The 15,599-nt window shown below is 45.6% G+C and overlaps 1 protein-coding gene across 3 annotated transcripts in view; it reads right to left on the bottom strand.

The window, feature by feature from the left end:
- Positions 1 to 15,599, bottom strand: part of IGF1R (insulin like growth factor 1 receptor) — a 319,076-nt gene that overhangs the window by 251,870 nt on the left and 51,607 nt on the right. For all 3 annotated transcript variants that reach the window (XM_005560575.5, XM_005560576.5, XM_073996803.1), the window contains exon 2: positions 7,272 to 7,817. In XM_005560575.5, the coding sequence (XP_005560632.1) occupies positions 7,272 to 7,817 (546 nt within the window). The remainder of the gene's footprint in view (positions 1 to 7,271; positions 7,818 to 15,599) is intronic.

The raw sequence follows: 15,599 nt of genomic DNA, 5'->3' as shown, positions 1-15,599 counted from the left end.
AAATAGGTTTAACTGGTGAGAGCTGAAGGGGCTCCAGATATTTTCCAAATACCTGGCATTGCAAAAATCACTCTCAGTCATTCTGAAAGCTTTTGGTCTCTTAGATGAGATCCCTATTAAAAACTTCTGAAGGGGGCCCAGGATAGTGACACCATCATTACATGACAATTAGCCAAAAGCAAAGTCTTTGAGGCACAAGGCACACGTCCCAAGAAAGGAGGTGGGCTAAGCCAGGTCCCAGGGAACTTGGACACAAACTGCTTCACCATCTTGGCAACAGGGGTCGGCAAACAGGCAGAACAAAATGTGAGCTCCACGCCTGACTAAAAAAGGCATTGCAATGAGGCCTGGGGGCATGTGACCCCCTTCTAAATAAAGATCACCCCCACACTGGGAGCAGCTGACCAGAGCAGAGGCCTTCCAGGATAACCGAGACAAGTTCCTACCAACAACACAAAGCCAGATACCCCTCTCCTGGCTGCCTTCTCCTTCAGGGTCCACAAGCCCCTCCCAAGGGTCCACCTGAAAATGCAGGCCTGTGTCATGATGGTCTTAGCAGTCTGGGGAACAATGGCCTGCAGGAGACTGGCGCAGACCACACGGTGCTTAACAGAAACATCTCAGCTCTTCACAAGTAGCTTAAGTTCAAAAAAAAAAGTTAAGATGAAATACTACACATCACATGAGTGAAGTTTCACTACAAAGACAATGTGTCCCTCTTCCCGCCATCCAGCAGGTGACTTACACATTCTTTTTTTTATTATTTTCCTTTCTCAAAGCTAGCCATAAAACTTAAAGTTACAAATTCTTTTTTTTTTTTTTCCCAGACAGGATTTCATTCTGTCACCCAGGCTGAAGTGCAGCGGCACAACCACAGCTCACTGCAACCACCGTCTCCCCAGGCTCAAGCGATCCTCCCATCTCAGCCTCCCAAAATGCTGGGACTACAGGCACACGCCTCTACAACCAGCTAATTATTTAAATTTTTTTATATGAACAAGGTCTCACCATGTTGCCCAAGCCAGTCTTGAACTCCTGAACTCAAGCGATCCTCCTGCCTCAGCCTCCCAAAATGCTAGGATTACAGGTGTGAGCCACTGCTCCCAGCCTTAAATTTACACATTCTTAAACAGGTCCTCCACCTTGATCCAGCAGGTCAGCCATACCAACCTACACAGGAAAATGAGGGAAAGACAGTGCCTCTACTCCACAAGACAACACTGCCCTTATGAGCAGTGGCTGATAAACAAGAATATAAAAATATGTAGGGAGGAAAAAGTACTTTTTTTTTTAAACTACAACCTGCCTTCATTTTAAGTCAGTGAGATGCCATCAGTGAGATGGCAGTAAAATGTTTTCCTTTTGTCAATAAAAACAGCCATTTACTGCCTTCTCAAAGGCTCCAATCTGCTATTTTCCTGGTTTCTCATTTTGAGGGCAACAGGAAATGCAACAAACTCCAGGACTGCTGCTCCCAGTCAATGCCCTTCTAATTGAAATGAGGCTGCCCCAACAGCTAAGCCAGGTTCCAACACAGCCCGGCCCTGCCTTCCCGGATTTCCTGGCAAAGCCCAGGCCTTCTCACACGCACTCAGGGTGACCTGAGTAGACCACAGGCTATTCATCCCAATGGGTTAAAAAGTACTTGGAGACTTGGTTGCAGTAAGGTCTTAGGTTTTGTTGGGGGTTTTTTGTGGGAAGGTGGGCATCTGCACCTGAAATGAAATACCAGAAAGGCTCCATGGCAAGCAAACAACAGGCACTTAGGCAAATTCACCGGGAAATAAGAAAACCACAGGCACTCAGGAGGATTCACCTCTGTCCCTCCCAGCACAGAACTGGCCTTCAGCATAACTGCCTTACAAAGTCATGAATGGCTTCACGCGCCAAGCTTCAACCTTTCAGACAATTTCCATACTACTCCATCATCTTTGACCTGTAATCATCCCGACAATGGCAGGAAAGAAAAGAGCTACCCACCACAGTGGTCCTCTCTTTCAACTAAGAGTTGCAGATGATTTTGGTCAGTACTCCTCAGCAGCAATGACAGCAACAATGACATGGTAAACATCTGCATTTCATAATCCTGGCACAACTGGCTCACTGAAGACTGCCACAATATGCTACTCTCGCTCAAGGGGAAAATGTATCTTCCTAACAATGAACCGTTCACAAAGCAGACGTAGTGCTTGCCCTTGGGGTGACAGCATACACTGGAGGATACACCCAGAATTTACAGTGGGGCACAAAGTGTCCCGTCAGGTGCTGGGAGACAGGCCTCCTGAAATCTGCAGAGCCCTTACATCCTTGAGAGGAAAAGGCAAGGCTAGAGTTCGGCCAGGTGAGCCGTGCCGGCTGGTCAGCACGGAAGAGTACCACGGGGGCCAAGGACTCGGCAGGCAGGCGGGAGGGTGGCACATGGAGTGTGGCATGTTGTCATGGGGTAGCTGTTGACCACTCAGGAGCTTCACGCTGTACCACATGCCTATCCTATAGGGACTTGCTACAGGATTTCAGGTAGGGAAGCACATCAGTCCAAAGTGCACACTGGATGGCCGGGCGCAGTGGCTCATGCCTGTAATCCCAGCACACCGGGAGGCCAAGACAGGTGGATCGCCTGAGGTCAGGAGTTCGAGACCAGCCTGGTCAACATGGTGAAACACCGTCTCTACTAAAAATACAAAAATTAGCTGGGTGTGGTGGCGCGGTAATCCAGGAGGCTAAGGCAGTAGAATCACTTGAACCTGGGAGCCGGAAGTTGCAATGAGCCAAGATCGCACTACTGCATTCCAGCCTGGGTGACAGAGCGAGACTCTTTCTTCAAAAAAAAAAAAATGCATACTGGAAAGCTCCCCAGTGCTCGGTGGAACCACAGGGCACAAAGCAGAGAGAGGCTATGTCAATGCAGTAAGGGGGAGGAGCAGAGGAGGGCAGCTGAAGCAGCATTTCCATTCCATTCAGGAGGGAAAAGGCCTGGTGTGCAACTGGAGAAGGAAGTGTCCAAAGGACACTCACATTCCTGACATAAGAATCAGGGAAACAAGAGTGTGGCCCACTGAAGAGGGAACAGAAAAGAAAAAAAATAGGCAAAAGTGAGGAAACAGGGAAGACCATCAGATGCTGTAGTGAAATGCTCATGGTGGTCTGACATGAATGACAGGTCCTGGGCTCAAAAGGGTTCTGGGCTGGAGATATTTGGATGTTTAGGTGGAAACAGGAGGCAATGAAGTTATCAGTGGATGAGATGAGAACAAGGAAAGTGAAAAGAGAGCCCAGGATAGAACTCCAGCCATGCTATGATCTGAATGTTTACGTCCCCTCAAAATTCTTATGTTGAAACCTAATCCCCAATGTGATGGCTCTGGGAGGTGATTAGGTCATGAGGGTGGAGCCCTCACAAATGGGATTAGTGCCCTTTAAAAAAGAGGCCAGAAAAAAAAAACCCTCACCCCTTCCAACATGCGAAGACAGTGAAAAGGTGCTGTCTGTGAACCAGAGCGTGGGCCCTCCCCAGACAGTTAATCTGGTAAGCACCTTGAACTTGGACTTCCAGCCTCCAGAACTGTGAGCAGTATTTCTGTTGTGTGTAAGCCACTCAGGGTATGGGATTTTGTTACAGCAGCCTGAATGGACTATGTCAGGGGACCACCATTAACAGCCAGACTGAGGGAAGGGAGACAGAGAAGCAGCAGCTGTGGGGGCAGGAAGAGACTCATAAGAGGGTGGTGTCAGAAGACAAGGGAAGAGGAATCAACCACACCACATGTCAGGGGATGGCACACAACTATGTTCTTACTGAAAGGAAAGCGCTGTACACAGTTCTTTAAGGGTCAATCGCCCTTTAGGAATGACTCAAAAATGTATAAAATCCACTCCCAAATCCAAAAAGAACTGAGAAATACAGAAATGTGCAGAGAAACCACAGAGGGATCACGTCCATAGTGGGAGTAGAGTCTACTATGCTGCCAGGCACTGCAGAGTCATGGCACAGAAGGAGTTTAAAGGACAGTGCCAAGTGAAAATTGTGCATCAGCATGACAAAATCAAGTAGGCTCAACGATTTCACACACACCCTTGACATGTTTCTCCAGATGTTCTCCTTAGTTCTACAGCCAGCCAACGGAAGATTAACTGAATGGGACTCTTCTTTTCGAATGGCCATCTTAACACTTATGTTGAACTCAAGGTAGCCATTCTGCCTGGACTCTCAATGTCGTACACGGAGCTCCCCAAATGATTCCTAAGGGTTCTGGCTGGAGAGGTGCAGGCTGTCAGCACTGCAGTGACCACTCAGCCAAAAAGCTGATGAGGGGAAGAACTCCTGCTGTTAAAAGAAATGCTCTAAAGCAGCTTACCAACACAGAATGCAAGTCACATCTGTAATTTCAAATTTTCAAGTAGCCACATTAAGAATTAAAAAGAGTCAGGCATGGTGGCTCACGCCTGTAAACCCAGTACTTTGGGAGGTTGAGGCAGGCGGATCATCGGAGATCAGGAGTTTGAGACCAGCCTGGCCAACATGGTGGTGAAACCCCTCTCTAGTAAAAATACAAAAATTAGATGGGCATGGTGGCACATGCTTATAATTCAAGCTACTCAGGAGGCTGAGGCAGGAGAATCACTTGAACCCAGGAGGCAGAGGTTGCAGTGAGCCGAGATCGTGCCACTGCACTCCAGCCTGGATGACAAGAACGAAATTCCATCTCAAAAAAAAAAAAAAAAAATAGAATTAAAAAGAAACAGGCAGCTGAAATTTATTTTAAGAACACATTTTACTTTAATATATCCAAAATGTTATATTTCAACATGTAATCAACATAGAAATTATTAATGAAATGGTGTACAGGGTTTTTCCTATATGTTTTGGAAATCTAGTGTATATTTTACACCTAAAGCAGTCCCAATTTGGACAAGCCACAGTTCAAGTACTCAATAAGCCATGTGGCTTACTCAATAAGCCGCTACCACACTGGACAATGCAGGTCTAAATGGAATCTATGCAAACCAAGAGAAAGTTCTGATTCAACTAGAAAATCTCCAGGAAATATGCCCATGCCTGAGTTTTCAGGACAGGAAGAAGGGAAGTAAATTTCCCTGAAAGCAGTTATGAATTTTATGTAAGTACTCCATTGTGAAATCACAACGAACATCAGCAGGGCTGGGATGGTCAAGAAGGCTGCAGGACATGGCCTTGGGGAAGCAGGTGACCAACCAACAGGTGTTATCAAGGCTCTGTCTGTCACCAGCAGAGCCCAACTTCTAACCATCATTACCTTTCCACAGTGCTTCTCCTTTATCCTTTTCATCTTCCAACAGCCCTATGAGGAAGGCAGGCCTTACCCCATTCCACATATGAAGAAACCGAAGCCCAGACAATTTAAATAACTTGCTCATTTCTAGTTGCCCCTCTTAGACTTGGATCCAGAATGCAGGCCTCACCCCTATTCCAGGGGTCTTCAATAAGTAGCTGATCAGAAACAGCCGAAAACCCATGGCAAGCCCTACCTAGTTCCTGAACAACTCCCCACTTAATGACATTTCATACGGCACGTCCCTTCTGTAAAGAGCTTATGAGTTTTCAAAACATCCTCATGCCCATATATGATCACCGCTAAGGGATGTACCGACTGCCCTAGAAATAGTCTATAAAAGCCCAACTACAGCCCAGAGGGGCTGGCTCATCCAAGGTCATTCCTGGCCCTCATCACTACGTTCAACATCTCTCTTCTACTGCATACTGCCTCCCTTGATAACACCTTTTACTTTTCAGATAAAAGTTTTAAATGTCAAGGTTATTTAAAAAACATTATTTTGTTGTTTTCTCAAACCAGTGGGTAACTTATGATAAGGCAGTTTTAATCAATCACACAAGTGACTTTACCATAAGATCTCCCTCCAACTCTGGCCAACCTTAAAGTGGCCTGACTGCATTCTCAGAGCTCTACGAGGTACTGGCTGCAGCCAGTGGGACCCCTGCCCTTACTAATCAATGTTCACATACACACTGATCCAATTCTGCAGAGTATAAAAGTGTGTGGCAGATCAGGGTACACAGATCCTTTTCCTTCCTCGGGTCTGGCTGAAGGGGAACTGAAGTAAGGGCTACCTCTGAGGTCTGGCCTTTATTTTACACACTTCACCTCCGTGGGGTCTCACCTTTTATTTATTTTAGGCAAGTCTAACAATTTGGGGTTTCTTGGCTCTTTGTAACTGTAGAACATGGGTTCCTTGCATATTTAACTGGGCCAACACTTAAATAATAGCTATTTATAGCTAACACATTGACTTCCAACTAGTGAGGAAAAGCTTCCTAGCCAATATATGTAAATATTGCTGAATGCAATAAGGTGAAGGCTCAGCGTCACATTTTAATACCAAACAGCCTGGGTCTCAAGGAATTGATCACATTAAGGCAAGAGCTCAGTTATTCTCACGGGAAAATAAGCATATTGCAGATAAATATACAAGAACTTCAAAATACCACTCTCTGACCCCCACAGCAATAAACACTTTCCAAACTTCCTTCACTTGTGAATTCTTAAGATTTTCACAACTGTTCAGTAAACAGGTATAAAAGAACGAAAACAGAATCCCAGAGATTTAAAAATGCACCCTGCTACACAGCTAACTGCAAGTACAGCTTGAACCTGGGACTTGTGGAAATGGGTCCAGAGGTCTCCCACCTGGGCCAGGTGCTCTGACATAACCAGGACACCTGAGCATCATAACATCATCACTAGGACCCAAGGACTGCTTTCATAGGATATGAGTGAGTGCTTTACTTTCCCTTTAGTTAACCATATTCCAAGTCCATTCAAACTAAGGAAGTCATGCAGAACAAAAAATATCACTTTGCACAAAGGATGAAAGAGCTGACACATAAGCAGCCCCCAGCTGTCAAGGCTCAGGGACTTCCAAGCACACCAGGTCACCTTTTCTCATCAGGAATTCAAAGCTGAAGGTCAGCAAGTTTCTAGCCCAGGAGTGTGGTGGATTATTTCTAACATGTGATTTGAATAGTCTTGACAGTAGCCATGATGGCCTCCAGCCATGCCACAGTCCCGCAATCCAAGAGTCCCAGATGCAAAGGAAAGCCAACCAAGACCCCCGCTGGGAACCACTTCCGCACAGCAGGCGTGCCACGTCCTAAATGCAACACGACTGCACCCTGCCCAGTGGAACTCGTGCATTCAGAAGAGAAGGGAGGTCAAGGAGGAGAAGGAGAGAAGAGAGAGAAGCATAGAGAAAGCAGCAGTCAGCATCATTCTTACTTTTCTGGCAGCGGTTTGTGGTCCAGCAGCGGTAGTTGTACTCATTGTTGATGGTGGTCTTCTCGCACATCGGCTTCTCCTCCATGGTCCCCGGACACAGGTCCCCGCATTCCTTTGGGGGCTTATTCCCCACAATGTAGTTATTGGACACTGCATCCAGGATCAGGGACCAGTCCACAGTGGAGAGGTAACAGAGGTCAGCATTTTTCTCAATCCTGATGGCCCCCCGAGTAATGTTCCTCAGGTTGTAAAGCCCAATATCCTTGAGATTGGTCATCTCAAAGATGACCAGGGCGTAGTTGTAGAAGAGTTTCCAGCCGCGGATTACCGTGAGGTTGGGGAACAGGTCTCCGAGGCTCTCTAGGCCAGCCACTCGGAACAACAGCAAGTACTCGGTGATGACCGTGAGCTTGGGGAAGCGGTAGCTGCGGTAGTCCTCGGCCTTGGAGATGAGCAGGATGTGGAGGTAGCCCTCGATCACCGTGCAGTTCTCCAGGCGCTTCAGCTGCTGATAGTCGTTGCGGATGTCGATGCCCGGCCCACAGACTGAAGGGAGACAAGAGGGTAAACGTCTCAGTTAAAAGAAAATAATTTTTAAAACTATTTTTCCAACAATAATACAGTTGGTTTTTAGGAATCCTGTATTATTATTAAAGAAATAAGGTTTGGCCAGGTGTGGTGGCTCACGCCTGTAATCCCAGCACTTTAGGAGGCCGAGGCGGGCGGATCACGAGGTCAGGAGATTGAGACCATCCTGGTTAACACAGTGAAATCCCATCTCTACTAAAAATACAAAAAATTAGCCGGGCATGGTGGCGGGCACCTGTAGTCCCAGCTACTCGGGAGGCTGAGGCAGAAGAATGGCGTGAACCCGGGAGGCGGAGCCTGCAGTGAGCTGAGATTGCGCCACTGCACTCCAGCCTGGGTGACAGAGCGAGACTCCGTCTCAAAAAAAAAGAAAAAAGAAATAAGGTTCAATCATTCACGGCAAAGCTGTGGGTTGCAGACTGACAGTCTAGGTGGCTAACCAGTTAGCTGGCATTCATTCTGGGCCAGACTGTGCAGCACACACCAACCGACTATGGGAGAGGCCATCCCCGTCAACCTTGCAAACTAAAACTTACAGCCCAGGGGCACACAGAGGGACAGGCGAAAGTTAAATCTGCAACCCAGGCCAGCCCGACTCCACCACTGCACACTCCTGGTCCCTTCTGCAGAGTGTCAGTTGCCAAGGCCTGAGCAACAGCTCAGCAGCCAACTATCAATAACTTACTACTGCACCCTGCCTGAAGGGTACAGGGCAATCAGTCTACTCTATACTGGAAAACTGTCACTGTGACCTGGAAAGTGGGGACTCCAAAACGCATATTCGACATGAGCCGGGTAGACTGTGTTCTCCCCATATCTGCATTAATGTAAACATAAAGGATAACCTAAGATTAAAAACATGATTTTTTTATGAATAAAAGAAGCATAAATTCCAACTTTAAGAGTTTTATTGATCAAGAAAGCATGCTTCCTACAGAGAGTTTAGAGGTAATAACAACAACAACAAAAAAAAACAGTAAAAATCATCAACGATCTCAATATTCCAAGATAAACAATGTTAACACTATGCCAATTATCCACTCTCTATAAATGAAGGCAAGTGAAATCAGACAAAAATATGACATTTGTAAACACACTTCCTTCACTTAACATTCTACTAAGTCAATACATGTCCTTCTACAACATCATTTTAAGGGGACAGTAATTCCAGGGTATGAATACACACCATGAGGCTTTTTTTTTTTTTTTTAACCAATCCCTTATTGTTGGACATTTAGGTTAGCTCCTGTTTTGCACATTATAAACAACACTCCAGTGAACATTCTTGGCAGATACCCAAGACTATTTTCTTAGGATAAATCCCTAGAAGTAGAATTGCTGGGCCAATGCATTTGTAGATTTTAAAGGCTTTTCATAAAATGGCCTCAGTACTGGATGACTTATTTTCTAAATTCTAGGCACAGACACACACCAAGAAAACTTTTTGTTATAACCTTTTTTAGGATTTAATAATCCCCAAGTCCACCATTAAAGCTTCTCAGATAGAGTGAAGTTTTCTGATGGATGTAATTAATTTGGGAAGCACCCAACGTGTATGACACCATGAGAAATGCTAACAGGCAGTGCCCTGACCTCTGAGGAGGCTCATGGTAAAGGCAAGGGGCTAAGATCCATGAGGAACAATTGTCACATGAGGCAGGTGGTCAGCGGTGTGCACACAGCAAGTCCACTCTAGATGTGAATGGAATTAAGCAGGACAGACAAGAGGTGGTGTCCAAGCTTCGTGCCACTGTGCTGAGGGAAGCTCTCGGCTTCCCTGATTCCACACTGCTCTGCCTTCTACCTTGCCTCTAAATGTTGGTTGCTATCCTCAACCATTTCCTCTGTCACCTCATCCACACAAGTGGCTTCCTGTGCCACTCATACTCTAGATGATGATCAAATTCATGTCACTAGTCCAGACTCTTCTGAGCTCTAATGTATATATCCATCTGAGTATATCCACTGAGGTGTCTAATAACTCATTCATTCCCCCACAAAATCCACCTTCCAAGCTTCTAAACTCTAGTACTCTCATTCTCTGAGTTGCTCATGTTAAAAATCAAAGAGTCATTCCTGATTCTTCTCTCCTCTCACACCTCACATATTTAGTCCAGCAATAGACCTCAGGGTTCAAGCTCCCAAGGCTATGAGAATCTTGGTTGCTCTTCCCACAAGGCCGTCCCACCTCATTCCTCCCTGAGCAGCACACTGTTCCTCGACAACCCCACACACTTCCCTCCCAAAGTACACCACTCTCTGCAGGACATGGCTCTGGCCTTTCTTCTCATGGTCTCTCTCATCACTACCAACACAATGGCAGCTCCAGTTGGTTCACTATTATATCCCCAGTGCCTAAAACAGTACTTGGTGTGCTAAAACAGTACTTGGTGTGCCTAAAACACTACTTGGATGCATCACATGGGACACATGCAGAATGAGTGAACTTCATCATTCATTCAGTGTCCGTGTGTCTCCACTACTTTAGCTCTGATCTGAGCCACCATCATCTCCAGCTTGGCCTAAAGCAACATATTCCCCATGATCCAGCCTCCCCACGGTCCATCCCTGTCCCAACACCATCCCACAAGACTCCACAGGAGTCGCCAACCTCCAACACACTGAGCTCCTCCTCTGCTCATACCCTGCTGCCCACAGTGCTTCTGCTCCTTCAGGAGGTTGCCCCATTCTCTCACCATGTGAGTCTCCACTCAAACGTAACCTCCTCAGAGCTTGGCCTAAACACCTTACCTTCAACTATTCCCCCAACTGTCCCCCAACTCCTCCCTCCCTACCTCTCATTTCTCTTCTCACTTCTCTGAAAGCTCATTTTATATAATATTTTTAATAATCTTGTGCGTGAAACAAAGTTTGTGTACAATGAACCATTTTATTACCCTTTGTGGAGGTGTTTGAGGGAATCTGGGCATGTGTGGAAAAGACACATCACATCTGAAGGGGGCCAGGAGGGTCTTTTTTCCCTTGGGGACACTAAATTAACTGTGGGTCGTGTGCCTGAGTTTTGACTATGACCCGTCACATGAGGTGAGGTGTGGAATTTTCCACTTGTGGTATCATGTCAGTGCTCCAAAAGCTGAAACTTTTGGAGCATTTTGGATTTTGGATTTTTGGATTAGAGATACTCAATCTGTATAAAGTGTTAGGCATCTATTTACTTGTTATTTCCAACAGATCACAAAATTCAGTACCTAGTGGAAGAACATGAAGACATAGACTGAAGCAAGCTGAACTTCATACTGCAATCAAACTGCAGACAGGAGGAAAGAATCTGCTTCACTTTGCCATCTGGACCCCCTTCCACAGCCAGTGTTGACCACTAGTTAAGAGACGCCACGCTACAGAGCTGGAACTGTGAATTTCCTTCAAATGAAAGGGCAGTCTCCATACTCGACACTTTTCCTCCCATTTACGAAGAAAAGAGAAAAAAAGCAGGAAGAAGTTACCCACTTATTCTGGAAGAAAAGACAAGCCCAAGCCACAGAGCATGAGGCAGGGCCTAGGAACCAGCTGTTTTGGATCCTATGACTGACACCATTGGTCTTCAGGATGTTCTGTGATAGAAACAGTGAAAAAGAAAACCAAGCTGGACCATGAATGATAGCAGTGTTCAGGAGGTGCAAGCCACAAACAGGAAAGAGAATAAAACATGCTCCACTGGTGCCATGAAATAATTCATGCACCGAGGGAGTACACAGTAAACACAGCACAGGAGGGAAAGACACATCCTTTGTGGCTACTCACTGATGATTAAAAGGAAAATGCAAAATACCCTTTCTCCCTTCTCAAAAGAACTGATATTGGCATGATCCAAAAACAAACCCAAAAACTTTAGGAATGTGAAATCCCAGGCAGCCCTGTAAAGAATAAGACAAGCAGGGAAGCAGAGAGAAGGGGTACAGCTGGAAGATGGGGACAGTGGGGCTTCAGCAAGTCCCCAAAGCCAGAGAATGGCAACAGCAGAACCAAAACAGATGGGGGTGCTGGGAGGCAGGGAAGGGAGTTGGGAGGGACAGGCAGGGGCTTGGTACCTGGGTAAAATTCACTTCTACAAAGATGTCATTTTATTTAATTGATTTTTAGACATGGTCTCACTCTGTCATCCAGGCTAGAGTGCTGCAGCACAATCATGGCTCAATGCAGCCTCAACCTCCTGGGCTCAAGCAATCCTTCCACCTCAGCTTCCCAAGTAGCTGGGACCACAGGGGTACACCGTAACACCTAGGGGGTTTTTTTGTGTTTGTTTTTTGTTTTTAATTTTTTGGCAGACAGAGGGTCTCCCTATGTTGCCCAGGCTTATCTCCAATTCCTGGGCTCAAGCAATCCTCCAGCCTCAGCCTCCAGAAGTGCTGGCATTACCACCACATCTGGCCAAAAGATGCCATTTTAAAGAAAGCCTAAAAAGTCAGGCACAGTGGTTCACACCTGTAGTCCCTGCATCTTGGGAGCCCAAGGCAGGTAGACTGCTTGAGGCCAAGAGTTTGAAACCCTATCTCTACTAAAAATACAAAAATTAGCCAGGGGTGGTGGTACACGCCTGTAATCCCAGCTACTTGGGTGGCTGAAGCACGAGAATCACTTGAACCCAGGAGGCAGACGTTGCAACGAGTCAAGATCACACCACTGCACTCCAGCCTGGGAGACACAGAGCAAGAGTCTGTCTCAAAAAATAATTAAAAAATTAAATTAAATTAAATTTTAAAATGAAGCCTTTCAGTTGAAATGAGCACTGTTAACAAAATACTCCTAGGTATTTTCTAAAGATCAAGAGGCAGAATGTCTGCTCTAAGAACTTAGGTGAATGGCTTATACAAGCTATACATATTTTGAAAATAAATCCCTAAGACCTAAATGTTAATAGGAGAAGGGCTAATGAAAAGCATTTGGCTGAGAAAACTCCCCAAAGCTGTGTATCTAAGTATTTGGAAGAGCTACATGAGAGTTGTAACTTATATCTTAGACATAACCTTGTGGTCCTAGAAAAAGAAAAACAGCGTGACTCCCATGAGCCCGGAGTGCCCTTTACCAGCTCCTGCCCTCAGGCAGACACACCTCACCTCTAAATCTCATCTTCCTCACCTGCAAAACCAGCTGTCACTACCTACCCTATAGAAGCTGGCATAAGAATCAGGTAAGTGCTTCTGTGTTACTGCAAACAGTAATAACTTTTAATAGCTGTTATTAAGTAAATATTAATGGAAATATTGATCTATTTTGTTGCCCCAATGTAAATATTACTAATATACAACAAAGGAGGGTGGCATGAATTAGCAAAATTATTGATTATCCTTCTGTCAACAGTTCCATTAAAGAATGTTATAGTTACCCATTTAGCTAAAATGGATAACTACGTGATCCACTCTTCTTTAAAAATATGGGATAGGTTGGCTGGGCGCGGTGGCTCACGCCTGTAATCCCAGCACTTTGGGAGGCTGAGGTGGGCGGATCACGAGGTCAGGAGATCGAGACCATCCTGGCTAACATGGTGAAACCCCGTCTCTACTAAAAATACAGAAAAAAATTAGCCGGGTGTGGTGCACTCGGAAGGCTGAGGCAAGAGAATGGCGTGAACCCGGGAGGCCGAGCTTGCAGTGAGCTGAGATCGTGCCACTGCACTCCAGCCTGGGTGAGAGTGAGACTCAGTTTCAAATTTTAAAAAAAAGGAAAAAAAAAGAAAAAGAGGCCGGGCGCGGTGGCTCACGCCTGTAATCCCAGCACTTTGGGAGGCTGAGACGGGCGGATCACGAGGTCAGGAGATCGACACCATCCTGGCTAACATGGTGAAACCCCGTCTCTACTAAAAAATACAAAAAAACTAGCCGGGCGAGGTGGCGGGTGCCTGTAGTCCCAGCTACTCGGGAGGCTGAGGCAGGAGAATGGCGTAAACCCGGGAGGCGGACCTTGCAGTGAGCTGAGATGCGGCCACTGCACTCCAGCCTGGGCAACAGAGCGAGACTCCGTCTCAAAAAAAAAAAAAAAGAAAAAAAGAAAAACAAAAAGAAAAGGGATAGGCTTAGCTTACAGTTGGAAATAAAAGACGTTGGGAAACATAATTAGCCTTCTTTTACTACAGGTCTACAGGCACACTGTGAAGGTAAAACACATTAGTGAACCAATCATCATCTTTAATTTTGATGGTAAAACCCAACGTAACAAAACCTTTGGGCTTATATGAGAAGCCGATTTTGTCTCAGTAAGCAGCACACTATAATAGTTCTTTACTTCTCTTAAAATGAATCCTTTGGAACCAATAACTTAGTACAACAAAAACCCTCTCTAGACACTATCCCTCTGTGAAAGTCAAAATGATTTAAGAGGTTAAGAGAGGATTAGTGTATCACTGAATTTTGCACAAGGAAGACAGAGCAACCATCCCTCTACCAAGTGGCAAATTAAATGAAAGAAAAGTTTTAATAGAACAATGGACAGAACCCTGGGAACACAAAGACAGGGCCCCACAACTCCCTTATCTTAGAGGAAGTCAAGAAGACTTCTCAGCGGAGAGGACCCTGAAAGATGAGCAGGGTCTTGCCAGGAAGGGTGGGGGGCAGGGTACTCCAAGCAGAGGCAGAAGCACACCCTGGGAGGCAGCTGGAGCTGATGCCTGGTTGCAGTTGAGAGAACCCCAGGGGTGCAGCCCACGTGGCAGGGAGCACAACAAAGGCAATGGGACAGATGCTAGAAAGCAAACTGAGACAAAAGTGTGTGGGAGGTCAACTTCACTTTGCATGTAGGAGGACGGTGTTGAAAGTCCTCAACATGCATCAGGACCACTTGAAGGACTTGTTAAAACACAAGAGCTGAGGTCCCAAAATTTATGTTTCTAATATGCACCCAGGTGATGCTGATGCTGCTGGCCTAAGCAGCACCCTGTGAAACCCACTGCCCTAGGAAATAATTGAATAACCCACCCCACCACCTGTCACTACTCTCCCTACCCACCTTATCTGCAGTGTGGTGCAGGTATAGCCTGTGCACCTGTTACTTCTCAAATCGACATTCACTCTCTCAAAAAACCCCAAGAAGCCCGTAGAAACTATGCACGAAACAAAGCAAAGCAGAAGAAAAATGGGGTGGAGACAGACTCTCCCTAGTACATGATCCTCCCGTGCTGTGCCCTTCAAGGTCTGAGCATACCCTCCTTGTGCTCAGAGAAGAGAGAGCATGGGTTTCTTTAGGCCTCATTCCTAATAGAAAAATCAGAGATCAGAAAAGGAGGAAAAAGACAATGTTATGATAACAAACACTACTGACACTTCAGTTTGTTACAGTAGAATTTTCTGTGTAAGTGTAAACAGACACAATTCATGTTAAGCCCTTTATCTTCATGTGTCAATCAGAATGTTTACATTGTATATGTACATTCCCATTTCACACAGACAGCAATCCTGGCCACCTAACACATTCAGTAACTGAAGGCAATGATAAGAATGTAAGAGATTACCATTATAGAGGTAACTCTGAGAACAGAAATTAAAAACTAAGTGTAATTTGAATGTGAACACTGTTATTTACTGCCACAAGAGCCACCTACATCATGCACATAAACAAAATAAATGGACACATAAAGGGCAGTCTTGAAGGCTCAGAATGTTAAAACAGAGTGCTACATATAGCAAAGAACTTACAAAGATGGGTAGGATGTTTCTATCCTGCCATGCCAATTAAGACACAGAAACTTTAACGGGAATTAATTCAAAGACTAAAGGGAACGCAAGCCCC

Source organism: Macaca fascicularis, chromosome 7 (assembly GCF_037993035.2).
Source record: "Macaca fascicularis isolate 582-1 chromosome 7, T2T-MFA8v1.1".
Lineage (NCBI taxonomy): Eukaryota > Metazoa > Chordata > Mammalia > Primates > Cercopithecidae > Macaca > Macaca fascicularis.
Note: the sequence above shows the minus strand (reverse complement) of the source record. Positions and strands in the feature narration are given on the sequence as shown.